General features: G+C 43.0%; 2 protein-coding genes and 1 long non-coding RNA gene across 3 annotated transcripts in view; 2 read left to right on the top strand and 1 right to left on the bottom strand.

The window, feature by feature from the left end:
- Positions 1 to 3,205, top strand: part of DHX36 (DEAH-box helicase 36) — a 45,748-nt gene extending 42,543 nt beyond the window's left edge. The window contains exon 25 of the mRNA XM_043875472.1: positions 110 to 3,205. Within this exon, the coding sequence (XP_043731407.1) occupies positions 110 to 295 (186 nt within the window). The 3' untranslated portion in view covers positions 296 to 3,205. The remainder of the gene's footprint in view (positions 1 to 109) is intronic.
- A 7,844-nt stretch (positions 3,206 to 11,049) lies between these two features.
- Positions 11,050 to 27,882, bottom strand: part of ARHGEF26 (Rho guanine nucleotide exchange factor 26) — a 134,089-nt gene continuing 117,256 nt past the window's right edge. The window contains exons 13-15 of the mRNA XM_043875473.1: positions 16,474 to 16,541; positions 15,193 to 15,297; positions 11,050 to 13,163 (exon numbers count right to left, since the gene is read on the bottom strand). Of these exons, the coding sequence (XP_043731408.1) occupies positions 13,021 to 13,163; positions 15,193 to 15,297; positions 16,474 to 16,541 (316 nt within the window). The 3' untranslated portion in view covers positions 11,050 to 13,020. The remainder of the gene's footprint in view (positions 13,164 to 15,192; positions 15,298 to 16,473; positions 16,542 to 27,882) is intronic.
- Positions 13,158 to 21,405, top strand: LOC122676135. The gene is made up of 2 exons (XR_006335439.1): positions 13,158 to 16,658; positions 19,408 to 21,405. It is a non-coding gene; the product is annotated as an uncharacterized LOC122676135 (long non-coding RNA).

Below are 27,882 nucleotides of genomic sequence, written 5' to 3'. Positions count from 1 at the left end.
GAATGGCTAATAGCTTATGAAATTTCTTGTACCAGATCAAGTCACTTTTATTTATTACACTGATAGTAGACCTGCCTTTGTTGAACATGTATCCTTTTTCCAACTTCAGGAATTAAGAAAGGAACTAGATATCCTTCTGCAAGAGAAGATTGAAAGTCCCCATCCCGTAGACTGGAAGGACACTAAGTCGAGAGACTGTGCTGTGCTCTCGGCCATTATAGACTTGATCAAAACACAGGAGACAGCAGCTCCCAGGAGCCTGCCGCCACGCTTCCAGGACGGGTCTCGCAGCTGACCGGCGTTCTCTGTGCCCGGAGAGGCCACTTTACCCCTGTCTTCCATCACGGTTTAACTCCGGGCCAGATGCCAAACCCCAGGATATGAATAATTCTAATGTGTAAGGTAGAAACCTTCAGTAGGTAGTAAAGACTTAATGTGCATGAATTAACGGTTGTCTGTAGCTACTATAAATACACCATAAAAAGCAGGAAGTTCTCTGATCATACACTCTTACTGTGGTCATGCCCACATTTTGAGAATATTCCTCTTACGTACTTTGAATGTTGTGCCACTTGAGAAAGTCCTTTGCTATGAAATATTAATCTTTCTGCCCATAATGACCAAGGATAGAATCAGTAAAACTAGAATGATTAGCTAAAAAGCAGTGTCAAATAAGAATTTCGGCACATCCACATTTTTTCTAATGAAACTTCTGTCAGAAGTAAATTAATTTGTTGTAATAAAGTCCAGTATTTAATAAAATGTACAGTGTGTAAATCTCAGCTAGCTTTTTGGCTTGGTTTCTGCATCTCCACCTGTCCCTTGGGTGTTTTTTTTTAATCTTTTCAGAATATATTTGTATCCTTGTTATATCACCCTGTGCATCTTAATGCAGTAGTAGAGAGCCTGGGTCTAGAGCCTGGCCACCTAAGTTCAGATTTTAGCACTGTCACTTACCCAAGATCTTAGGCAGATTACGTGGCGTCTCTCTGTTCCCGTTTTCTTTCTCTGTAGAATACAGGTAACAGCTGTGAGAATTACATAACTTGTTATATATAAAGTGCATGGCCTAGTGTCTGGTGTGTGTTGGGTACTCAGCAGATGGTAGTAGTTACTTGTCCATGAAATACTGTTAATACTGACCCGTTAGGCTACACTTTTCTCCTCATGCTCTGAGTGCTCTTTTATACTCTGAGCCAGTGGCGGCTAGTCTGACCTGTACTGTGCAGCCCTGTCGGATTTAGACAAACACTGTTGCCTGTCAAACAGCCTTTTTGTCCTTCACTTCCTGTTTGCTTGTCATGTGTCCCCTCCTCTGTGCAGCCTTGTTCCCAGGGATGTTGGACCCTCTTGCCCAAGGGTGAATCATGCTTGGTCTAAGCCAATCACGCATGGCCTTACTCTCCTTATAAGTAACTCTTCAGGCATGAATATATGGACCTGTCGTGTCTGATGTCAGCTGAGAAGAGGTCTGCACCGGGGGCATCTGAGAAAGATCTTCCTCACTGGTACTTCGAGGAGGAAATTCTGCACTGCTCCTCTGGACATTGTCTTGTCTGTATTTGGCACTTAGAACCGCTGTAGCCATCTCAGAATCACTAGGTTGGCTCAGCAGGCAGGTGGAAATCAGCCGAGTCCTTGGTAACACTAGTGAGCTGTTGAATTATGGCTCTGCAGCTTCCCTGCACATGGACTTACTCTGATAACAATAAGCCCTTTATTGTTTTAGTTAGCCTCTTTTAGAAGTCTTTTGCATAACTTGGCAGAACGCGTGTTAACTGCAACACCTAACTGTCCATCATTGAGTGTTGTTTGCTGAGGCTTCTATCTCTATCATTTATTTTGTGATCTAACAGGTTGACCTTTATATCTGAGAAAAGATGTAAAAGTTGTAGTATTGGAAATACTGTAAAAAGACAAACCTTGGAAGAACAGCCTTGGTATACCATGAAAACTACAAATTTTCTTGTGTCTTCCAAAGAAGCCAGGGGAAAAGGAGTATCATATGATGACTGTGATGATCTTAACCGCACTGCTTCAGGTAGTGCCCCCATCTCTGGGAATGTATGTCAACCTATCATTTCCTCCTAGGGTCCTGAATATTTTTTTTGTGCGTTCTAAGTCCATTCTCTTGGCTAGTCTCCCAAAAGTGATTTGTCTGTCACTGAATTCTTATTCTGCGTCATATTGTGGCATGTTAGTTTTGGCCCTAAACTCAAGGTGATAATTAGGTACTATATGTTCTATAAAAATGTTGTTTTCATGTTTGTGCTTTTTTTTTTTTTTTGGCTTGCTTGCTTTTACTATACAGTTTAAATTCAGTTATTTGACCAAAATTGTCTTTGCAGAAAGCAGTTAAAACAGATTACTTGTTAATTAGTTCTGTGTTCACAGACCAATATTTACTCTCCACAAATGGGAAAGATGTTCCTGAAGGATTGTTTAACAGATGAGCTATTTAGAGAGATCAAAGGACTTAATTATCACCTCTAATTTATGTCCTCTCTATAGCCAATAAAGATGGAAATTTTAACTGACGGTGCTATTTATGTTTTTTGTTTACAAAATGGGTTGTTACTTAGTGACAAATGTATTCCAGGTCTTAGCACTATCTGTTATTTGGTAGTTTTAAAGAATAAGACATTAAGAAGAAAAATCTATTTGGCTTCCATTCTGATACCAAGGATAACTCTTGGAAAAAATAACTCTGAAACAGAAACTTATGAGGGGAAAAAAAAGGCACTGAATAACCTTTAAAAAAAAAAAGTCTTTGAAAAGTGAATCTATATAACACCTTCTTAATCATTAACTTGGGCAAAAGCTCTAGATGCATTTATACCAATTATTGCAAGTGATTTTCTCTTATTCATTTTTAAAACAAAGTCCACCCTACAAGTTTGAATAATAAGAGAGTTGTAGGAGGAATTTATTTTATGTACTCTATTGCTCAAAGTAAATGGTAATCCTTCTGCTCTTGAGCTCTGAGTTTATGTATATTTAAGTAATTGTGATCATATAGTATAATCATATTTATAATATACTAATTGTTTTTACATGGCGTTTTTATTCCGATTTTAAAAATATTCATTGTAGAATATTTGAAAATTCAACATATAAAATATGTTACTACTGTTACATACTTTTTTAATAAGTTTGAAGATATTATTTTATGTATAATAAAGTTACCCAAGTATAATTCTGTTAATTTTGTCAAATGTCTTCATTTGTAATTGTTACCCTGATGTAGAATATTCCTGTCACCTAAAAATGTCCTTTGTTCCCCTTGCAGTCAGTCCCCTGCTCCCACTTTCACGCATTGGCAACCATTGATCTGCTTTTGGTCACTAGAAAATTCAAAAGTTTTGCCTTTTCTAGAATTTCAAATAAATGGAACAATATATAGTCTTCTGTGTTTGGCTTCTTTCAGTTAACAAAGAATGCTTTTGAGACATTCATGTTGCTCTGTGCATCAGAAGTCAGATCCTTTTTGTTGTTTAGTAGTAGTTAGTAGTAGTGTTTGTTACACCACAGCTGGTTTTATTCTGTTCAGGATTTACTTTTGTTTGTATCTGTGGCTGCACTGGGTCTCAGTTGCTGTACATGGGCTCTTCTGTAGTTGCCTTGAGCAGGGCCTGCTCTCTGGTTGCGGAGCACAGGTTTCTCGTTGCAGTGGTTTCTTGTAGCGGAGCACAGGCTCGAGGCACGCAGGCTTAAGTAGCTGCAGCTCATGGGCCTTGTGGCTCCACAGCATGTGTTTTCTTTCCGGACCAGGGATTGAACCTGCATTGGCAGGCGTTTCTTTACCACAGAGCTACCAGGGAAGCCCATCACAGCTTGTTTATTGATTCACCAGTTGATGGATCTTTGTGAGTTATCTTTAATTTTTTTTTTGGTGTTATAAGTAAAGTTATTATTTTTGTATGTATACAGGTCTGTGTGTAGATAGGTACTTTCATGTCTCTTGGATAAGTACCTATGGTTAGGATTGCTGTGTTTTATTGTATTTAAGTTTATAAGAAATTGCCAAACTGGCTTCCAAATTGGGTGTTCCATTTTACACACCTACCCTCCATATGTTATGATTCCTAGTGTTTCAAATCCTCACCAGTACTTGGGTATTTTTAGTTGTTGTTTGTTATTTTTAGCCTTGAGTGGATGTGGAGTCTCATAGCTCATTGTGATTTTGTTTTGTATTTTTAATAATGATCAGTGATGAAAGTATTTCATGTACTTACTTGCTGTTTTCCTTGGTTGTCGTATATATGTGTTCTGATCTGATTTTCCACCTCATGTTGTTAAGTAATTGGGGCTTTAGGGATATTAGAGAGGAAGGCTTATTCTCTGTGCATTTCAGAAGTGCAGAAAATCTAAAGCCATTGACCTGAATATGGCAAAATGTGCCACTCTTCATTCGCTAGTACAGTGGAAAGAGTTATCAGGTGCCAGAAGAGAATTCAGAAGGAGCTGTCTTTTTCAAAGATGTGGCAAAAAACACCGCAGAGCAAGCAGCGACAGCTGTAGAGGGGTTTCTCTCCTGGGCATCAGCAAATGTAGGCATTTTTACAGCTGACAGAAATGCAAATAAATAGTCTTGTGTAAACACTGGTGCAGAAGAACAAAATAGCCCTGGAAACTACAGGGCTCAAAAGCGGGTTTTCTCTGACCCTTGGGAACCGTGCTATCCATGCAGAGTCCCTGAATCTGTAGTCACAGTACCGTAAGGATTACACTGAGAAGAACTAGAGCAGACTTCTGTGGGAGAGAAACACCAGGTGTAGTGGTCATGATGTCAAGAGGCTGCACATCCCCTGTGAGGAAAAGAGCAGGGCATAAGACAAAATTTTCTTGTTTGGGTAAGGGCCTGGGAGTGAACGAAGACAGCTGATGTAGAAGCGCTGCAGAACCAACCTTTAAGACTGCTTAGAGTTTTGGTGGTTTGTGGTTTTCAATGAACTGGCCCATTTTATCAATGTTGTTGAATAAATGTGAAGTTGTTTGAGTATCTTCTTACCAATATCTGTTAAATCTATAACAACATGTAGGCTTCCATTCCTGACACTGACAGTTTCTTTTTTGGTCAGCTTGCTAAAAGGTGTATCGATTGTATTCATCTTTTCAAAGAACTAGCTATTTCACTGATTTTCTATTTTCAGTTTCATTGATTTTATGTATTTATCTTTTTTCCTTCCTTCTGCTTCTTTGTGTTTACATTTTTTTTATTTCTAATTTCTTGAGGTGGCAGCTTAGATTTAAGTGTTTAGTGCCATAAATCCCTTTCTAAAACACTGCTTTAGCCCCAGCCTACATGTTTTAATGTCTCATGCCACTCAGTATATTTTTTATGTCCTCAGTATGTTTGCCTCTTAATAGATTGAGTGTGCTGTTTAATTTTCAAGTGATTAAAGATTTCTCTGTGGTGTTTCTGTTAATTTCTAGTTTGGTTCTTTTATGGTAGTTGGAAAACAGTTCTTTGACTTATTTTTTAAAAATAGTTTTATTTTTGACTGTGCTGGGTCTTGCAGCTTTCCTCTAGCTGCAGAAGCGGGGCTGCTCTCTGATGGCGGTGCACAGCCTTCTCATGGCAGGGGCTTCTCTCGTGGAATTTGGACTCTAGGGTGAGCGGGCTTCAGTAGTTCCAGCACGCGGGCTCCGTAGTTGCAACTGCCAGGCTTAGTTGCTCTGTGGCATGTGGGATTGAACTCTGCTGCATTGGCAGATGGATTCTTTACCTCTGAGCCACCAGGGAAACCCTGATTTCTTTTAAATTTGTCAGTTTATTACCCAGAGTGTGATCTATCTTGGTGAATTTTATATATCTGCATGAAAAGAAAGTATAACCTGCTGTTTCTGGGTGGAGTGTTCTCTAAGTTGGTATCAATTAGGTCTCATTCCTTGATGTCGTTCAGTTCTATACCATTACCCACTGTATTGTGGATTTGTCTGTTTTCTCCCTTGAGTTCTGTGAGTTTTTGCATCATGTGTTTTGACGCTCCAGTATTTGGTACTTACACACTTAGGGTTGTTACGTCGTCTTCACAGAATGCCCCTTTTATTGTTAGGTAGTGGTCTTTGTTCCTGGTAATTTGCTCTGCTTTATCTGTTCTAGTGTAGCCCCTCCAGCTTCCTTTTGATTGGCATTTGCTTGATACAATCTTTTTTCCATTCATTTACTCTGTACTTACCATTATAATTGCATTTGAACTGTTTCCAGAAGTTGACAGCATATAGCTAGGTCACTTTTTAAATCTGTCAATGTCTGCCTTTTAATTAATATATTTACATCAGTTACATTTTATGTGTGCCATTTTGTTTTTTGGTTCTCTTTTCATTCCCGTCTTTCCCTTTTCCTGCCTTCCTATGGTTAGTTACTTGACAGTTTATTTAGTATTCCACTTTACTTTGTCTGTTGTTTATCAGCATATCTCTTTGTAAAGTTTTTGCTTGCTCTATGGATTACAGTGGACTTCCAAGTGGCTCAGCAGTTAAAAAAAAAAATCCCTCTGCAATGCAGGTGATATGCGGGTTCGATCTCCAGGGGTCAGGAAGATCCCCTGGAGGAGGAAATGGCAACCCACTCCGGTGTTCTTGCGAGGAAAATCCCATGGGCAGAGGAGCCTGGTGGGCTACAGTCCATAGGGTCGCAAAGAGTTGGACACAACTGAGCACATGGATTACAGTATACATGTATTGCTTTAGTTTTCCCAAATATTTCCTTTATAAACTGGAGAAGGAAATGGCAACTCACTCCAGTATTCTTACCTGGAGAACTCCATGGCCTGGAGCCTGGCAGGCTACAATCCATTATATCAGGCAATATAATTTTGCTTCAGCCAACCAATATTTTAAAAACTAAAGGATAGTCTATTATATAATAGTTTACCTAAATGTTTTACCCATTCTATTGTTCCCTCTTCATTCTAGACATTTCAAGTTTCCTTTTCCCACTTCCTTTGAAGAACTGTTAGTGAAGGTCACTCAGTCGTGTCCAACTCTTTGTGACCCCATGGACTATACTGTCCATGAAATTCTCCAGGCTAGAATAGTGAAGTGGGTAGCCTTTCCCTCCAGGGGCCTCTTCCCAACCCAGGGATCAAACCCAGGTCTCCTGCACTGCAGGAGGACCTGTTTAATAAAGACTGTATTTTCTAGAGCAATTTAAGGTTTACAGGAAAACTGATTGAACTGTATATAGAATTCCTGTGTACTTTTACCCCCTCTTAACTTCCCCTATTATTAGCATCTTGGTACATTTGTTACAATGGATGAGCCAACATTAATGCATTATTAAGTAAAATGCACAGTTTCCATTAGGGCTCATTCTCGGTATTGTTATTTGAACAAATGTATGACAACATATATTCACCATGACTGAACCATGCAGAATACTTTGACTACCCTGAAAAAAGCCCTCTGTGCGCCACCTGATCCTCCTTTCTTCTCCCTGAAACCCTCGCCCTCATGGGTCCTTTTACTGTCTCCATGGTTTCGCCTTTTCGAGAATGTTACATACTTGGAGTCATTTAATGTATAGCTTTTTCACTTTGGCAACTCTTGGTAATAAGCATTCAAGGCCCTTTCATATCTTTTTATGGCTTGCTAGCACATTTATTGCTTGTTAATATCCCATTGTCTGGATGTACCACAGTTTATCTGTTCATCTATTGAAGATTATCTTGGTTGCTTTCAACTTTGGCCATTATAAATAATGCTGAGATCATTTTTGGGTAGATATTTCTGCAGACATAGTTTTCAACTCATTTGGTTAAGTATCAAGGAATGTGATTACTGCATCATACGGTAAGTGTTTAGTTCTCTAAGAAACTGCCAAACTGTCTTCCCAGTGACTTTTGCATTCCCAGCAGCAGTGAATGCCCCATGTCCTCACCAGTATTTGCTATTGTCAGAATTTTAGTCATTCTCTCATTTTAATATTGTAGTTGCATAATAATGTATGATCTTGAACATCTTTTTCATATGCTTATTTTCTATCTATATATCTTTTGAGTTTTCTATATTTTTGCCCATTTTTAATTGGGTTTTCTAATTATTTAGTTTTAAGAGTCCTTTGTATATTTCAGGTGCTAATCCTTTACCCAGATTTTTTTCCAAGATTTTCTCTTTTTCTGTGGATTGTTTTTTCATTCTCCTTTTAATGAAATTCAGCTTACCAGTTTTTTCTTTCACTGATCATGTCTTTGGTGTTTAAGAAGTCATCTCCAAACCCAGGATCACCTTGACTTTCCCCTGTATTATCTTTAAGGAGTTTTACAGTTTTGCATCTTACAAAAGTTTCCAAATAAATGGATAGTTCTTAATTTTTGTTACTGATTTCCAATTTAACTATGTTATAATCAGAAACCTCACTCTGTATAACTTCAGTCCTTTAAAAATGTGTTGAAACTTGTCTTACAATTCAGGAAGTAGTCATATTTAAATATTCTACCTGTGCATTAATGTATGTGCTGAAATTGTTGCAGCATGTCCTAGAGAAGCCTATTATATTATTTCCATCTTCTACACTTTCATTGCTTTTTATCTATTTTTTACACTTTTTATTTTTCACATCAAATGAGACAGCTATGTTAAAGTCTCAAGCTGTGACTTTGGACTTAATAAGTTACACTCTTTTTTTTTTTTTTGGCTTTTTCTTTTTTTCATTTATTTTTATTAGTTGGAGGCTAATTAGTTTACAATATTGTAGTGGGTTTTGTCATACATTGACATGAATCAGCCATGGAGTTACATGTTCTTGCTTTTACTTATATTGAGAACATATAATTGAGTGCTAAGTCGCTTCAGTCATGTCCGACTCTTTGCGACCCCATGGACTGCAGCCTGCCAGGCTCCTCTGTCTGTGGGTTTCTCCAGGCAAGAATACCGGAATAGGTTGCCATTTCCTTCTCCCAACATATCATTGGAAGAATATATATTTAAAATTGTTACATAATATCTTCCTGGCTAAATGAAACTTTCTGTAGGCTGTATCCCTAGTCGTACCTTTTATTTTACAGATGGTTTTATCTTGACACAGTGACAGGTAGTGAATGTTAGCATGTTGTGCCCAAACCTCCCTCAGGAACTGCCAGCAACCAACAGCTTTCGCTCATCAGCCATGTAACAGGAATTGTCCTCGGCTGCAGGGTGTCGCCTCAGCCAAGGGCACGTCCCCTTTCTGGACACAACCAGCATCCTTTGGTGAGAGCGGGGTTGCCAAGACCCACCCCCTTGCCAAAGCCCCTCTTTCTGCTCTGAGACTCCAGGTAAATCTTTGCACTCGCCACCTGTCCTCTGCGGGTTTCTTCTAGCCTCTCTCCCAGTTCTCCAGTAGCTTTTAACTGTCAAATCTGACGTTAAACCTACTCCATAATTTCTAGTTTTTTCTTTTTTCTGTCACTTCTTGTGGTTGTTAAAGCCAAACTTCAAAAAGCAGTAATTATCTCCATGATTATTAAGCATGCTCAATCATGTCCAACATTTTGTGACCCTATGTTGTATCCTGCCAGGCTCCTCTGCCCATGGCATCTTTCAGGCAAGCATACTGGCCTGGGTTGCCATTTCCTCCTTCAGGGGATCGTCCCAATTCTTGGATTGGCAGGTGGATTTTTTTTTTTACCATAAATGTAGCAATTTAATGACTTAATGATTTTACTATTAAGAATTCTCTTATGAGTGTATCAGTTTTTTTCTGTATCCAGATGCTGTGTCTGAGGTTTGTTTTTCTTTTTTTCTTTTGCTTACACTTTCATTTGAGAATTTGTTTTTTTGGAAATAATTGAGAACTAAGATGATGGTAGCTTTCTTCAGAATGAGGTTTTGTTTCCTCCGAAGGACCTTGGTATGCCGCAGTCCCAAAAAATGAAGCTTGAGATTCTTGAGTTTTCTCTCTGCAGAGTAAGCCCTTTGGGGACCGCACCCACAAAAAGGAAGCGGTGGTAGGTACCGTGGCCTGTTACTTAGTGCACAGAGGATGGGCTGAAGAGGAAGGTGCGTCCTGCTGCCCCAGAGAAGATACTCCCTGTCGCCCTGCTCCCCTCGCCCGTCACTCCCTGCGTGAAAATGCAGCAGAGATGCCTTTATGTTTCCTATCACACAGCTCGCTCTCAGCTGCAAAGAATGCTGGAAAACTAGCATTTTAAGGTGGTGTAAAGAGTGTTGCAGACAGAATCCTAAGACAAGCCCCATGATCTCTGCTTCCTAGGTGTTGGCATCTCCAATTAGGTTATACTGCATGGCCAAGGAATTACGCAGATCTAATTAAGGTCCTAAATCAGCTGAATTTGAGTTCATAAGGGAGATGATTCTCTGGGTTTCATATAATTACATGAGTTTTAAAGTTTTCTCCAGCTGGTAGCATAAGATGAGAGAGATCCCACGTGTGAGAAGGACTGAACATGCCACGACTGCCCTGAAGGTGGAAGGAGCCACATGGCAAGGCGTTCTAGTCCCTGGGAGCGGTGAGCACCGCCCCACCTGCCCTCCCTCCAGCAGCCAGCCAGGAAATGGGCTCCATACAGCAATCACCAGGGATGGAACTCGGCAAGTAACAGGTATGAGCTGGAAAGCAGTCAAGCCAATGCTCGATTCCTGTCTTATGATGCTAAATGCAGAGAACTCAGCCAAGCCATCCTAAACTTCTGACTTCAGGACTGTGAGACCATAACGGAATGTTATTTTAAGCCACTGAATTTGTGGAAATAATCCAGTCATTCTTTGTCTTCCACCAAGATTCACAAAGGGGTAAAATGTCCCAGGTACAAGGGTTCAGATACTGAGTGGCCAAAGTGAACTTGCAATAAGGTGTTTACTCCAAGGGTTAATAACTGAATTATTTGAGATAAGCTATTCAGTCATGAGGTTTCATGGCAACTCTTAAGAAAGAAATAGGATGGCCCAGTTCTTAAAAATGGCCATGTTTTAGAGCAGCTGAGGCCCACATGTACCCAAAAATGATTGGACAGACAGCTTTCATATTAGCTACAGATACCTTTTGAGTAGAACTCTGATTTGACTCAAAATGCGGGAAACTTAAATCACATCAGCATGAAAGAACAAGTATATACAAAATCTTTATAAACTCACGTATTTTTGCCAAAAGTGTACAAGCAGTCTCATTTCACTGGGACAAAAAAGAATATTTTTGTTCTCCACAGGTCACTGAATGAAGTCATTGTACAATTCAGAAAAGCTATACATAGAAAGTGAACTGGGTGTGAAAAACAATACTCTGTCACTCACACTGTTTTATCTAATAGCAGTATTAACCCACTTGCTAAATAGGCTTTGACTTATAAGATGCACGTGTGTCCAGAACTCTTCAACATCTCATACTGATGAAGGATTCATACAGTTGCTAATTTTTAGTTTTAACAGGGTATTAGCAAAAAATAATACGAAATGGTCTCTTTGCAAAGCAACACATTTACTTTCCTTCCGTGAAAATGACCCATTAGTTAAATTTTGTCAGCCTCTCCTCCAAAAAGCCTGTGGTTTGTTTTACCAACCCTGGGACCTCACTAGCTGTCCCACTGCTATTCTCCACTGACAGACTGGCCCAGACCTCAAGTTGTTCAGGACCTGGAATATCTTTATACCCAGAAATGTTCCACTGATAAGGGAGAGTGATCCAGGGGCAACGCGGCCACAGGGGGCCCCCCACCACGGGCTCAACTGCTGCAGTGACGGACACAAAGGTGAGCCAAGCTCACTCGCCTCCTGCGCTGGGCTCCTGCGGTTACTCACAGCAGATAAACTTGGCAGACGGTAGCTGGGGACATGTCAGACAGGGACCTGAGTCCTTGAATGGTGTTGCCAGGTCCTTCGTGGAAAAGAATGGAGTAGAGGTGGAAAGTAGCTGCCAGTAAAAAAAAAATCATCCCTCCCCCTCACTCTTCCAAACCCTCCATTCTGTCTTCATGAAAACATTCAATCATAATGACTCTTCTCTCTCCTTGTACTAGTGAAAGAAATAAAGTTCTGCATATACCCACAGTTAAGAGACTTCAAATCCAGCAAGCAAGGCCTTTAGTGCAAATAAAATGAGTTCCCATTAAGGTCAAAATGTTATGTTGTAATTAAGTACCAAGCTGGCTTGATACATTTTAAGGTCCAATTTTACCTTCCTTAAAATGGTTAAAGTATGTTTCAGCCAATTTCCTTCTGCAAATAGGAGTAGGAACCGTCTAAAACCTCATGTTATTGAAGGCAAAGCAGCCTCACGTCATCTAATCAGCTCAGTTGAGTCTGTTTTTAAAAAGCAGGATCCTTGTCCTATATTCAAGATTTTCTCACATATGTGAGGCATCTAAATTCTATGTTGTTAGAGTAGCCTATGTTTTATTAGAATATATTTACCTAAGACCAAAGTTACGTGAGAAAGATTTAAAAAAAAAAAAAAAATCTTCTAAGGCTCCTTCCCTTCCAATGAGGAAAGGGGTGACAAAAATTCAAGTGTCAATTTCCCTTTTCTGGGAAGAGGTTTAGAAAGGCTGGGCTCACCTTCAGAACTCTAGCAGTTCCTTTTGAAATCTATCATATCTAAAATATAAAAGTCAGGAAAAATAGTTACAAAACTGGGCATTTCTTAAAGACATAAAACCTTGGTAATACTGGAAGAACCATGTGAAGGAGATGTTTAAAGAGAGCTAATATACATTCTTGGTTAAGTGAAGATAGAGAAAATGAGGATGCAACATCTTACATAGATTTTCTTTTTATGCTAGGACATGATGCAATGAGGAGTAGCTGAGGCAGCCTGATCCCTGAAGTGAACTGCTCAGCTATTCTGTTAACCTAAAGAGGTTTGCAAAAGGATTGCTGTGCACAGACTGAGCGTTGCGGGCTAACCGTATCCGGTAGCTGTTCTCCTGAGAGAACAGAACCACCCGGCAAACTTAAAGGCAAGTGTTTCCATTCTTTTAATTAACTAGGCTGTGTTAAAATTAACATCAAAACCATATCTGAACCAACCAGCCCACCATGATGTAGTGCAAATCTCGCAGTGGCAGAATACCCTCGGAGAGGCTACACGTTGGTTTCCAGTCCCAGCAAACGTCCCATTCTCTCCACATTCTTGTCAATCGTAGCTTGACACGTTATCTCCTTAGCACATTCCATAGGAAACCAGCCCCGTTCTCCATCTCGAAGTCTTTCCCCTTCATACCAGCCTGCAAAAAAGAGCAGAGGTCTCAGGGGACACCAAGTATTTGGAGGAATCTTGATTGTGTTTGGCTCCAAGGGAGGAGCGTAGGGGCAAATTTCAGAGCCAGCATTCTGCCCCAGGTTGGGTATCAAAGATGATGCAAGGTGAGGAGAGAGGTGGAACAGAGGGAAACCTTTTAAGAGGGAATCAATGGCATGTCATGATGAAATGCAGGACATGATCAGAGGTCCTGAAGTGAGCTGGTTGGGAGAGTTTAGGAGCTTGGGCTGACTTGAAGAAAGGAATGATGATGCTTTGGGTACTGAGAAAGTAATTTTTTTTTTTACTTTATTTTTTTATTGAAGTATAGTTGATTTACAGTGTTTTGTTAGTTTTAGGTGTACAGCAAAGTGATTCAGTTATACATATACATATATATATATATATTTTTCCCCCCCAGATTCTTTTTTTTTCCCTTAAAGGTTATCTCAGAAGTCTCGAACTGTCCTCGTTTGTTTTCATTCCTTTATTCTGTTCCGTGGCAGTGATTTCCACCACTGTGTATTCCAACTCACTTATCCATTCTTCTGCCTCTTTTATTCTGTTGATTCCTTCTAGGTATGTTTTTCACTTCAGTTATTGTATCCTTCCACTCTGTCTGGTTGTTATCTTTTATAACTCTTTAAAACTCTTTGTAACTTCTCTGTGCATCTGTTCTTTCCCATATTCTTGGGTAGATTGCTGATCTCCACATCAGTTAAGTTGCATTTCTGAGGTTTTATCTTGTTCTCTTGTCCGAAACATATTCCTGTGCCATCTCATTTTGTCTAAACTTCTGCGTGTTTTTCTGTGTATTTGGAAGGTTAGTTGTGTTTCTCAAACTTGGAGAAGTGGCGCTTTACGGGGGCTGTCCTATATGTCTCAGCAGTACACTCCGCTCGCATCACCCAGGGGCCAGAGGCTAGCTGGCGCCTTCCTGCTGGGAGGTGGGCCTGGGTCTTGGCTCTCTGGTGGGCAGGGCCATGTTATGGGTTGTGTCTACAGGTGGCTGTGGGTTCAGGAACTCTTTAGAGAGCCTGTCTGCTTATGTCTGTGGCGGTGTTCCTGCTCTGTTGGTTGGTTGGCCTGAGGCTTCCCGTTCCTGGAGCCTATGGGATGTTGGGTAGGACCAGGTCTTGGTACGAATAAGCCAATATGTTAGGCACCAGGATTGTCATGTGGTTGAACATAACCCAGTATGCCTGCCATCAGTGTCTGTCCAGACAGTGAGCCACAGCTGACTCCTGTTTCCTCAGGAGATCCTCCAAGACCCGCAGGTAGGTCTGATGTAGGTTCCTGTGAAGTCACTGCTTTTACCCTGGGTTCTGCTTACACATGACCTTGTGTATGTCCTCCAAGAGTGAAGTCTTACTTCCCCCCCGAACTGTGGAGAGCCTACACTCCTGCTGGCTTTTGAAGCCAAATCTCTGGGGGCTGCTACTCCTGATGTCAGACCCCCAGGCGGGGAGCCTGAAGTGAGGCTCAGAACTCACTCCTGTGGGGAGAACTCTTGTAATATAATTGTTCTCCAGTTTGTGGGTCACCCACCTGGGTGGAGGGAATGTGAGATCTGCTTGTATCATAAGTGCACCCCTTGATCTTGTTGGGTTTCTTCTTTGTCTTTGGATATATAGTACCCTTTTTAGGTAGGTTCCAGTCTTTTTATTGATGGCCGTTTACCAGTTGTGATTTTTGTGTGCTCATGAGAGGAGGTGAGCTTAGAGTCCTTCTACTCTACCATCTTGTCCCCCATCTGACTTGAATGAGGAAGGACGAACCTCTGGAGCGGAGAACTAGGTCACTGGGGGACCAGGAAGGAAGGAAGCATTTCATGGTTCCTTTTGACTAACAGCCATTACTGCAGCCTATTAAAAACATTTAGAAACAGTAATGTGTAGGTACAGGAGAGAGAGGTGCATAGGAGAAAACCAAAGCTCAGGGAACATAAGCACTGACAATAAAATGAGACCCTGAGTGCTGGACCACCACCACCCCACTGAAACCCTCCCACTCACCATCGCTAACACGCTGATAAATGAGGACCACATCTGCCACCTGCAGAGAGAGTTCATCTGGCTGCTTGGCAGTAAATGACCGAATGATTTCCACTTGGGTCAGTGCTGAGGGGGAAAGAGGACATAATGAGAAACGCAACAAGGACAAATCAATAATTTGCATTCATTCAGCCACCATGGATAGAAAAAAGGTAGGCTTCCAAAAAGAAGCAGAAATTAGTTTCCCTTACTTGGCCACGAGCTTCAGAGTTAGAAGCTCAGAATCAAGAGAGGCCTTTTATGATACATGAATCCCCTCAAAATTAGCTTTGATAAGTCATTAGATACATCACACAATACAACCGGAAACAGCCACTGGGGAAACTGAGGCAAGACAGAATGGGTATGTGCCAAGGCCATGCAGCTGAGGATAAAACCCAGAATCTGTGCGGTTCTCCTGGCTCTCACCCAGGGTGCTGCCCCAGCCCACCCAGCAGCACCTGAGAGCTGCCCGAGAAGGGTAGAAATAAAAGAAGTTCCAGCCAAATGTTAGATCCTAACAATCTTTTACTTCAGTGACTTGCTCCTGGCTGACCTAAGTTCTTACTTTGTTTTTTAATATGAAACTTGATTCCAGAGAAATTTCAAGCCAGTCCCTTTAGCTTTGACTTTAAGCTGTGATTTGTGAGTGCTCCAGGAGATCCAGTTTTGTTGCCCTGGTCCTTTGAATTTGCACTTCCAGCTAGAATCACCCAGAGCAGCGTAACGTCAAAGCAACATGCTTAGCACATGGCACTGCCCTTCACTGTGTCAGCTAGGGCCCCCTAGAAAAATAAAATATTTCTAATATTATTTAATAACAAAAAGTCAAAAGGAAGGGTAAAGTGATTTACCTTAAGGTTAAAAATACACTTTAGTATGGAGAAGGTCTAAACATGCTATTACTGCCCACTGACAAACTAGAAATGTAGGAGCTTGACAGTACAAGCAAGGCGGTCACTGTGAATTTAACTTTACTCTCACTATCGTATGTAATGATGCCCCTGACTTGCAGGCGATTTAGAGACTCAGGGAGGCTATGCAATGATCTGCCACGTTACAGAGCAAAGAACTGCACTTCAGGTTGGAATCTGTCCCCTTGTCTTCCAAAGCGGGGTGCATCCAGTGCCGATGTGGGGCAGCAAGGGGGAAACCTTGGGACCTTACTAAGCGGGTAGTGTGGCATTTAACCACTGACAACCCAGCAACCAGCAGGGGGCAGAGCTCTCCATCTTTCAGACTGGCAGCCCTCCGGCTACTTACAGGTCCGATCTGGAGGCTGCTTCCCACTGCTGTGTCCCAGCGCAGTTATCCAACGGGCTCGCTCACTCCTAAACGCAGAGAACATCCAGTTGAGAGATTCAACAGTGCTTAGACACAGAATGAAGTATGTTCTAGAATGTAAAGGCTTCTTTTCCCCCAAAACAGGGCAGAGATTCTCTAGAAAGGTAAGTGGCTGGTCTTCAAAACCCAGGTAAGAGTTATTTTAAAATGATAATCTGGAAAATGTAAATAAGCCCCAAAGAAGTCATTGTCAAGAGATTCTGAATGGATCTGTCTTGTTATTAAGTGGAATTTCTCATATGACAGTTTGTTGTTGTTGTCGAGTCGCTAAGTTGTGTCCGAATCTTTTGTGACCCCACAAACTGGAGCCTGCCAGGCTCGCCTGTCCATGGGACTTTCCAGGCAAAAATACTGGAGTGGGTTGCCATTTCCTTCACCAGGGGATCATCCTGTTAATAAATAGCTGATTACACTAATACAATCACAAAAAGATACTTTGTACACTCACAATCTGATATTTAACATATCAAAATAAAATTTCATGAAAAAAAATTCTAGTATTTATCTCTTGCCACTCCCTCCTCTCTTCTCCCTGCACACTCCACCCATTTCCAAATAAATGAGAAAACTGAAAAACTGACAGATTTAAAGTCGTTCTGTCCTCCTACAACAAACATTACCAAATATGAGCCTTAGCCAACTAGAAATTCTCTGTTCTCAGATGCTTAAAGTGGTTTTGTGATTACAGAAAAAAGAAATTTTTTATATTAAGCTATAATTACATGAAACAATAATTATTTAACTAAAAGATCAAAAGTTTAAGATGAGCAAACATTACTCTGTGATACAGTAACCCCAAGTTTCTGATTTGGACAGTCAAATATTAGGACTGTGATTAAATAAACCACACAAACATACACACTTTAAAATCTTTTAGGAAGCATTTGTCAGACATACCACTTGAGAGCCATTATTTAAGTTTCCCAAAAGCCTGTTCAAAGGATGAGAAGACTGAACAGAAGTTCCAAGGTAAGTGACCCAAACCAAGGTCAGTTTCTACTACTACACTCTACCTCTTAAGAAAGGGATGCCTTATAATAATAAAAAAAATAACCAAATGGGACCTAATCAAACTTAACAAGATTTTGTACAGAAAAGAAAACCATAAACAAAATGAAAAGATAACCTATGAACTGGGAGAAAATACTTGCAAATGCTGTGACCAACAAAGGCTTAATCTCCAAAATATACAAACAACTCATACAGCTCATAGGGCTTCCTTGGTGACTCAAGACAGTGAAGTGCAATGCAGGAGACAGGTTCAATCCCTGGGTCTAGAAAATCAATCCCTAGCTCAGGAAGATCCCCTGGAATATGGGAATGGCTTCACTTCAGTATTCTTGCCTGGAGAATCCCACGGACAGAGGAGCCGAGTGGGCTAGAGTGCAAGGGGTCACAGAGTCAGACTCAACAACTAACATTCTCACTTTCATACAACTCAGTTAAAAAAGACGCAATCAAAAAATGGGCAGAAGACCCACACATTTCTCCAAGGAAGACGTACAGATGACTAGTAAGCACATGAAAAGATGTTCAACCTCACTAACTATCGGGGCTTCCCGGTGCTCAGACAGTAAAGAATCCGCCTGCAATGCAGGAGACGCAGGTTTGTTCCCTGGGTCGGGACGATCCCCTGGAGAAGGAAATGGCAACCCCTTCCAGTATTGCCTGGAAAATCCCATGTACAGAGGTGCCTGGCAGGCTACCATCCATGTAGTCAGAAAAGCTTTGGACTAAACAAGATCACATTATTGAAGAACACACATAAAACACTACATGATTCTTAAGTGTATACAGATCTGTAAGTGTTTCCTTGGGTACAACCACGTACTCACACCCCCAGATCAAGACACAGACCTGCCAGGAGGTTCCTTTCTGTTCTTTTCCAATCAGTGAACTCCCGCAAAGGTCACTGCTGTTCTGCTTTCCGTCACACAGAAAAGTTTTGCTTATCTTGAACTTTATGAAAATGGAATCCTATATTGTTGTCCACTTTGATACCTGGCTTCTTTTGTTCAAAACATTCACCCAATATTGAAAACACAAGACTCATCTCCTCCAAGCTGGCCTCCTCTGAAGCATGAACCACGTTTCTGACATCATCCCATTCTGATAATGCTGTCCCTAGGCCCCCCTCCACACAGCCCTGTCACACTGCTGGGCAGGTACATGCTTCCTAAAGGCAAGCACCTCATCTCTGTATCCGCCTGCACGTAACAGGAACTAGTCAACCCTGACCCCTGCTAAATTGGTACTACTCATCGCACACTGACCCCATCTTCTATGGGCTTATCTGTTTCTTCAGCTGGGCCACAGATTCCCCCAGGACAGGAACTGGATCCTAGAAACAGTATAAGGGATTGCGTATATGCCAGGTATGGTGCTTTTTTGTGTTTAGTGAGTACCGTCTCATCTTTACAACAATTTTGAAAACTGTTACCACTCTTTTTTTCCCCAGAGGATGAAGCTGAAGTCTGGCGTGTTAAGCACCTGCTCATAGTAAAACTGCTAAGTGGTACAGTCAGACTGTGAGCCAGGCAGCGGGGGTCATAAGAGGTGGTGCTCCTTAGCAAGTGCTCACAAAATAACCAGAGAGGCAGGAAGGGTAGAAACTGCAATCTGCTGAAAGACAGACTTACTTAAAAGAAAAACATGAGGTCAGGCCCTGATTGAGTTCATGTGTCAAGTAGTAATACGCACAGTTCATATAGAAACTCGTGATACCGCCTTGCTTTCAAGAACTTGATCTCTCTCTAATACAGGCCCAGGAGGTTTTATAAGGAGCCAGTAAAGCACAACCTCTTTTCAAATAATCCCTTTGTTAGGTAAGATTTTTTTTTTTTTTTAATTCAGGTTCAACGAGAATTTCTAAAGTACAAAGGCAATTGAAAACTAAACAGTATCTTAAGGATAGAAGCGCTGTTTGCCAAGCATAACCTGAAATGATCCATCTGTGTCTCCACACGCCATATCCAAACCCATCTGGCTCACCATGGCATCTTCACACGGCCCTTACCGCCGTCTGCAGTCCTCAGCGTGGACCCTTCTCTGGCCCTGAGTGACTGGTCCCAGCAGCAGCCTCACCCTGCAGCCGGCTTCCAGAAGTCCAGATGAAATCTTTCTCCTGTGGCACACTGCCTGGATGCTAATGGCATCCTTTAGACACAGCGGCCCCTCACAGGGACTCCAGGGCACAGAACAAGACACTCCTTGTTGCCTTGCTGAAAGGAGCCGCTTCTTGAAAGGGCTTCAATGGGATCAGCCCCACCCCCTCTGAGATGCCATCAAAACCGCACGACATTACCCGGGGCTTCCACAAACTGTGCCAAGGAGCTCCCACCCGTCGTGAGGCGGAAAGCGCTGCATCTCTAAAGCTGGGAAGAGACTTGGTCCACGTAAAATGGAATTCTAAGAACAAGAAAACCCTGAGCATAGACATACCCATTATTAAATTTAGATATGAGGTCCAGGGCGCTCACAAGCAGACAGCTATTTTCTCTAGGGACAATGAGACAACACAAATTAACAGTCCACACCACACCTAGTTCATTGAGATTTCCCTCTGCCCAAACAAAGTGCCAGAATCAACAACCAATCCCGCTAATGGAGACCCAGGGCAGGTCAACTTTTAAGGCACTTCTGACCCCTCCTTTCAACCAGCATTCACCAAGTCCCTGCCTTTGCAGGAGCCCTGCGGTAGGCAGGGGTTGCTAAGTGAGTAGTAAGGAGTCTCTTGCTCTTCACAGCCATCAGTGAGGGATCAGAGCAAAAGACAAACAGAATCCAATGCATCCTGCATTGTGCTGGGATGGCACCTTCTCCGTAAAACCCATCTGACCGGGAGAGAAAGGAGACCGAGCTGAGGAGAGACCCCTTTGACATAGATATCTGGAAACGCAGTCCTTTCTATCTGCATGGCATGAAAGGATGCACCTCCAGTTCTTCCCCACTCAGGAGTCAGCCATCGTAGCACCATGACCTGTCCCTTACGTGATTATGCATAGGTTTAAACTTAATTGCACAAAAGTCAAAGATACAGCCAAGCTGGACTTTCATTGACTATCAGGCATCTGCTAGAAAAGACGGATACATCCCGAGAAAATGGAAAGCACTGTTTGAAACGGGCAGGAGTGTGGATTAGGTGGAAGGGAATGAATGTGCCCACAGAGGGCTTCACTATTGGAGGGGGTCATCCTGGTCTTTCAATAGAAGCCCAGAGACTTCAGCTGCTGTTTGACCTTCCTTTATCTCTCTTAAAATGGCATTTGACCAGACACCTTTTGTGCTCCTTCTCACAGCCTACAAATTTACCAACAGTTCCTTTTGAAACTCCTGTACCCATGGCCTTTGGAGAAAAAGTCCCCTCAGCCTTCCTAAGGTGATCATGGAGACCACTGTTTCTGTTCATTCTCTCACACATTCAGTTCAACGAGATGAATTCAACGTGTGATCCAGAGAAAACCCACAGGGCAGAAAACATTCTCATGAATGCTATGCAACAAAGCCTTATAAAGCTGTACCAGCTCAATTTATTTAAAAAAAAATCTAACCAAAGCAGTTGCCCTTGCTCACTAAGAGTTTTTTAAAATTTATATTCTGTGACATGCTATATAGTTAAATCAGTTGTTTCTTGTCTGTCCTATCAAACAGCTCATGAGACCTAGTCTGGTCCACAAATCCTAGGGTTAATTTGAAGTGGATCAGCTACTACCTGTTTCCTTTAAAAAAAAAAAAAAAAAGACCAACGCCATCACCTGCTCTCCTTTTCCTGGATATCAGTGATGAGGAATCACCAAAGTTTAAGTATCCTGATGGGCACCTACAAATGTAAAAGATTATTAGACGTAGGTTCAACAAATACTACAACCTAAAATAAATTTTTCCCATACAAAGTGTCATCTCTGGATTTTTCTTAAAGGGCGAAGAGTAAGTTAGACATACTATTTACAGTTTTATTCCGTCCTATTTACTTCCTGTTAATTAAGTCATTAACAGAAGCAGGAAGAGAGCAAAAGACTGCCTACAAACAATGCCCCTTTATCAGGGGGCCCAGGAGTGGGCTGTCTGCATGGCTGACAGGACTAACCAAGCCCATTAGGCGTCTCGTTCATCTTGTGAGACAAACTTTGAGAAGGACCTCTGATTACAGCTTAAGGTGATTGTATCTTATAGCCAAATAGAAGATAAAAGTTTGTGTTCCTTACTAAACATGTCCTGCACAGGCTGGACCCAAATGCCATCCAGATTCCACTGTGGACACAGGAAGCCAAGGACGCCGCTTGCCACAGCCTCACTCCACGCCAGCTGCGGCTGTCCGGGCTTCACTTTAGTGAAGGCAGACAAAGGGGCGCTCGGGCGCCAGCATTGCTCTTGAAAGGCCAGAGGAAGAAGTGACCGGAGTAACACACTCTCCCCTCGTCCTTTTATCAAGGGGAAGCTTCTGTATTTCCCACAGACTGTTGTCTCATTAATAATACAGTGACTTAAGATCTTTAAAAAGCAAACAGATATAACACCGTATGGCTTCGAGGTACATCCTTAAAACGGTTTAACCATGTCCTTGAGAACACATGTTGAAAAACAGGTGGGATTTAGATAACACTTGCTCTAGCAGCACAAAACCACCACCACCAACAAAATCCCAGTCAACAGAGACGGACAGAGGAGCAGTGTTTCCCTGCACTTGGTTCCAAGTCCACCTTGGCTTGGATATAGGAAAATAAATTAGATTAATCGTGGGGCAATTCCAAAAAGTACTCATTGGGAACCTGCTGTGTACAAAGTGGGAAAAAGACAGAACAGGCTGAGTGTGGGGATTAGTAGTAAAACCATGCAGAACTGGGGAGAAGAGTTAAAGGCTCTGAGGATGCCTCAAAAGATAGATATGCAGGTGGTCCTGGGGGGTGGAGGAGGTGGGATGGAAACATGTAGGAAGACGCAATACACTTCCATTCAGGAAGAACCAGTCCAGGATGGATCTGTTCAGACCTCGAAGCATCAGAAATGCCACCAAGTGTCCCAACTGGATAATGTGAAATTAAAGAAACGCGCATGTTAGGGGAAGCAGAGGGTACCAGCGATGACTGGTTTCAGAAAGGCTGCATTTCTGAAGGGGAAGTGGAGAGGAAAGGTTACATGTGGGGGGGAAATGAGAGTGCATAGATAACAGGTTGAGAAAAATTCAAAAAAGAGGGGTCAGCATAAGAGCTGGATGGCTAACGGAATGGCATTAGAAGTAGAGAAAGGAAATCTGGGCTGCTGGGGGTGGTCCCCAGGAAGCCCTTGCTCATCCTCTGATGCAGTGCCCTCCCCGGGCGGCAGAGGAAGACTGCGTACTGAAGATGGTTGAGGAGTGACTCAGAACAGGGCCAGGGCACCGTCGATTCCTCTTTCCCTCACGGCCACCCCAGCTCGGCCAGTCCTGAAGCGGGCCTGTCGCCTCGGCCTCCACAGTGTACTGTTTCCATCTCTCACAGACCACAGCGCATGCTGCCGTCTGACTCATCTGGACTCACATAATAGGAGCCTAGCTGCTCTCCCCGGTGAATCTCCTGCCTCCACACCTGCCTCTCCAGCTTATGTGATTCTAAACCAGTGCTTCTCAAAACATCTGGGGTGGACTGGTCTTCACCACCCCAAGACCCCACCCCACCCCTGTTCCAATTCAGTGTGGACCGACTGTTCTCAAATACAATGAGAATGAGTTGCTGTTGAAATAATCACACACTAGGATGCTGCAGAAGTGTCAAATTGCTGTGTGTTTTTAACTGTTTCCCTCAGGCCGGGCCAGGAGCTCATGTGAGGACTGGGAGCCCACAGGCCCTACTGGAATAGCCCTGCTGAAACGCTCCCGGCTCCACCAGTGTCTCAGCTACCCACTCTCCCCTGACTTACTGTGGTCCAGTCACTTTCACGACGTTCAGGCCAAGTTTCCCGGCAGCTGGGACTTGCTGTGCCCTCTGCGTGGACCGTTCTGGCCCTGCCCTTTCCCAGAGGCATTCTCATTCATCCCTCAGGGCCCCGGAGACGTCTTTCTGCGCCATCTGATTTGGAGGACATTCTCCACCCAAGCGCCTAACGCTCACTCCAGAACACGCTGCCTGACTCTACTATTGCCCCTGCACTTTTTTTTCCCCACTCATTTTTAATATTAGATGAAGAGGGCTTCCCTGGTAGCTCAGTGGTAAAGAATCCACCTGCCAATGCAGAAGACATGGGTTTGTTCCCTAGTCTGGGACGATCACACGTGCTCCGGAGCAACTAAGACTGTGTGCCCCAACTACTGGGCCTGGGCTCTAGAGTCCTGGAGACTCCGGTTGGGGGTGGCGGTGGTCAGGAGTGCTAGAGCAGAGGGTGGGCGAGACAGAACCGACGGAGAAAAATGAACCAACAAGCATGGTGCATGCGGCAAGCGCTCGGCATTCTCGGGAACAAGAGCACCAGGAGCCGCGCTGAAGGGTTCCCTGCAGAGGAAAGACCTGGCACCTGGAGCGAGCCCCGAGGACTGAGACATCTGCTAATTTGAGCAGTTCCAAGAAGGGTATTCCAGGAAGTGGGAAAAACGGGCAAAGGAACAGAAAAGGACGTTCTGAAGTGGAAAATAACCTGGGGGGTGCAACATCTATTCAGCATTATAAAATATTTCAGATCACATGATGCCCTACATTTACCACAGACCTTTTCCTTTTTTGAGTCTATGGATTTATACTCCACATTTTAGTAGTTTTTACATTTGATGGTAACTGGCTTCCTGGAGTTTCCCCTTCAGATCCAGAGTAAGGCCAGGTGGGAGTGGAATAGTCTCCTGGCTGGCAGCTTCTCAGGAAGAAGCTTAAAGTTATTAGAACGCTAGAATCAGAAAGGTCAAGGTCAAGCCGCATCTTTGTCAGTAACCCATTGCCTGTGTCATTTCAGGCAATTCACTTCACCTTTTGGAATCTCATCTGACATCTGGGGAAAAAGCTGAGGGAGCTGGACATCAGACTTATAATGAGGGTCACTACATATTGTCTAAAGATGCTCTGGAGAGCCAAAGAGGGGCCTATTCTTAATTTTGCCAGAACAACAGATATAACACTGATCCCGAAGAAACCAAGACGTTGTCTTACTTAGATGTCATCTTACTTATTATGTACCTCAAAACCCTGAAGGACCATCCTCGAGAAACGCCCACAGCTCCCTTCTTCCTGCTCTCTGGCTGGCTTAGCGTCTGGCCCATCCCAGATGCTCGCCACGTGTTTGCCCCACTTCCTTTCCGTGAGCTTTTCTGCATTCTTTGTGTAATCAAAGCTATTAATCTGTTCTTCCACAATTCCACTGTCTTATGATAGCCTAACTGTCCCTGTGCCAAAGAGCCGCCCCCTTCCTACTGCTGCTGATTTTACATTCCCAGGTGGCCTCTACTGAGAACAGTTTTTCAAAGAAGGTAAATATTTAGGTACAGACCTCATTCTTTTTCAAACCAAAGAATAGCCAAAGAATGTAAATAATTGATCTGAAATCCTGCAATTATTCAAGGTCAGGGTGGTGATAAAAGCCTTGTTTTCTCAACTAGATTGCTGATGGACTATTTTAACCACATATAAGAGCTAAAAAACCTGCTCACCTATACCTTTCACAAACCTTAGATGCAAGGAAAACATTCTACACAAACCAAGACTCTTGATTGTTCAAAACCATGTAGCCCCGTGCCAACCTGCACATTTCCAAATGCAGCATATAACAGCTTGCCAGGGTTTTAAACAGCTGATTTGAAAAAAAAATAAAAAAGAAAGTGCATTTTGACTGTCCTGTTTTTTTTCAGCACCCAAGTATTTGTCCAGATTTTTACTTTGCGACTGTAACTGAGTTGGAAGCAGGGGAGAGTTAGGGAGTCATTCCTTCCATACCCAAGGATAGAGCTACCCGTTCACATCTTCTGGAATGTTCTCTTGCTATTAAAGAGCTACAAATATGAGTCATACCCACGGGTTTACGGGTGACATAACTAGATATTCTGAGAATTTCTAGTTGAGGAAATGAACATCCATTCAGTCCACGACAAGATTAAAAAGCAAGAAAACGGATGGAACACGGGTTACAGAAAGTCCCAGGAAGGGATTGAGCCTCGGTGTAAAAACTGAATGTTCCGGCTTACTGCCTACTCTCTTGGAATAATCTCAGAAACCAGCAGCAGAGATTACATAAATTATGGATGAGACAGTCAAGAAAAGATCTGTTGATATGTTGGCAAGATCTGAATAAAGAACAAACAATCCTTATAAACACAGAGAAAAGGAAAACATGAGTGAAACCAACAACACTTTCTCCCTTATTAAAAATGACAAACCAGTGTCTTCATCTCCGAATAATTCTTTAGAATGTCTGGACAAGCAGTCATCTCTGAAGTCTTTAAGACTTATTTTCATCCTTAAAGTTCTTTAAGATCTAAAGCTCAGAAGTACTAAATTCTCTTTTTTGAGAGAGGCTTCTCCAAACAGAGGAGATCTAGGTCTGTCTTTACACACTAAGGGGTTTTATCGTTTTTAAGAGTTGAAGAAATGCCTTCAAGAAATGCCTCAGCCCTGGCCTTGGGTGTGTCCCCCTGCTGGTCACCTGCATAGCCCAGTAAGCACCACACCCAACAGAGATGCCCTCCCCAGAGGCACAAACACAGAGGAGCATCCTTGGAATGTCGCAGGGCTTTCCAGCCCTTTCCTGGAAGAATTCTGGGGCCTAAGGAAGAGGCATTTCTTTGTTTTATAAACAAACACAGGGGATGGCGCTCCTTTTCTTACTCATTCCCTCTGTTAGCTTGAGAAGTGCGTTTGGAATCCTCCCTTTCTGCTGTTTTTCAATCTCAAATAGCTTTCTACACCCTGCCCCTCCTGGTTTTCTTCGCCCTTTGAAAAGTTGCTTCTAGTGCCCAAAACATGACATGATCGTTCATCGTTTCACGTGGATGGCTTTTCCCCTTCCTTCTCTTTTCTTGTGTCTCTCTTTAACAAACCAGGGTCCCTGTTAAATATTCTTAGAAGATGGAGATTGTCTCTTTGGGTTGACTTTCACTAAGATTTTGTTACAGTCTTAGGGTGGTTATTCACCCTGATTCATTTTCATCACACCATGTTAAGAGCCAAGTAGGACAGAGTATAGGAAACCCAGAGAACCAAGGATTAGGGACCTTCTTTCCCTCCACGGCTTCAACCTCTGACCCAACATAATACCTGCCTATGATGATTATTTTAAGAGGAGGCTTCCAGTTTCCAAACAAATTGGCCAAGTATCTCTAAATGGACAAAACTGCAATGTAAACGAATAGGATCCTGCGGGGCCTTCTGGGGACAGAACCCCCACCCCCACTGTCCTCTGCTGCGGCTCCTTCCAGAGGTACCTAAATAACAGTGTCTGATGCACATTCCTGAGCTGTGTCACAGATGCTGAAACCACCACCAACATGGAAGAAATACTGCTCGATGGTCACGCACCCCCAGACTACTGGTACCTAAGGACTGATAAGGGAGACCACCCTGTTACCTGAAATCCACCAATCAGAACTGCACCTGCTGACCACATACCCTGTTAACCCCCTCCCTCACCTGGCCTTTAAACGTGCTTTGCTGACATCCATCGGGGTGTCTGGGGGTTTTCAGAGCACGAGTCAGCCATCCTCCTTGTGTTGGCACCTTCACGATCAAGGCTGCACTTCCCTTCATCACAGGCCAGTGTCAGGAGATCGGCTTGACAGTGCACAGGCAAGCGGACCCAAGTTTGGTTCCGTAAGAGCGAGGGCAGACTTGACAATAAGCCCCTTAGCTTCATCCCATATGGCCTTCCCTGGTGGCTCAGATGGTAAAGAATCTGCTTGCAGTGCAGGGGATCCAGGTTCAAAGCCTGGGTTGGGAAGATCCCCTGGAGAAGGGAATGGCAACCCACTCCAGTATTCTTGCCTGGAGAATCCCACGGACAGAAGAGCCTGGTGGGTCACAAAGAGTCGGCCATGACTGAGCAACTAACCCTACCAGCACTGGCTTCATCCCACGTGAGAATGGGCTGCCTGCTAACTGCCGCTGAAACTGTTGGCACAACCGTGATGACTGTCCTGCCTCTGCATCGACTCTGGACAGGAGAGAGGGTTCATCAGAATGTTCGGGAACCGCTGAAGAAAACCACCCACCTTGACCAGGCAAGGCGATAACCACTTGCATGAGTTGTCTCACAACGGGAGCGTCCCGATAAGGAATGGGGTGCTGCCCCCAAAAACTAACCAGAAGAATTTGGGAGGGGCCGAAAGGAGGGAGGAGATGCCACCCCATAATATGAGCCAACCTCCCAGAAACTGTCAGGCCG

The sequence above is a fragment of the Cervus elaphus genome, chromosome 19 (assembly GCF_910594005.1).
Source record: "Cervus elaphus chromosome 19, mCerEla1.1, whole genome shotgun sequence".
NCBI lineage: Eukaryota > Metazoa > Chordata > Mammalia > Artiodactyla > Cervidae > Cervus > Cervus elaphus.
This window is presented reverse-complemented; position numbering and strand designations above follow the sequence as displayed.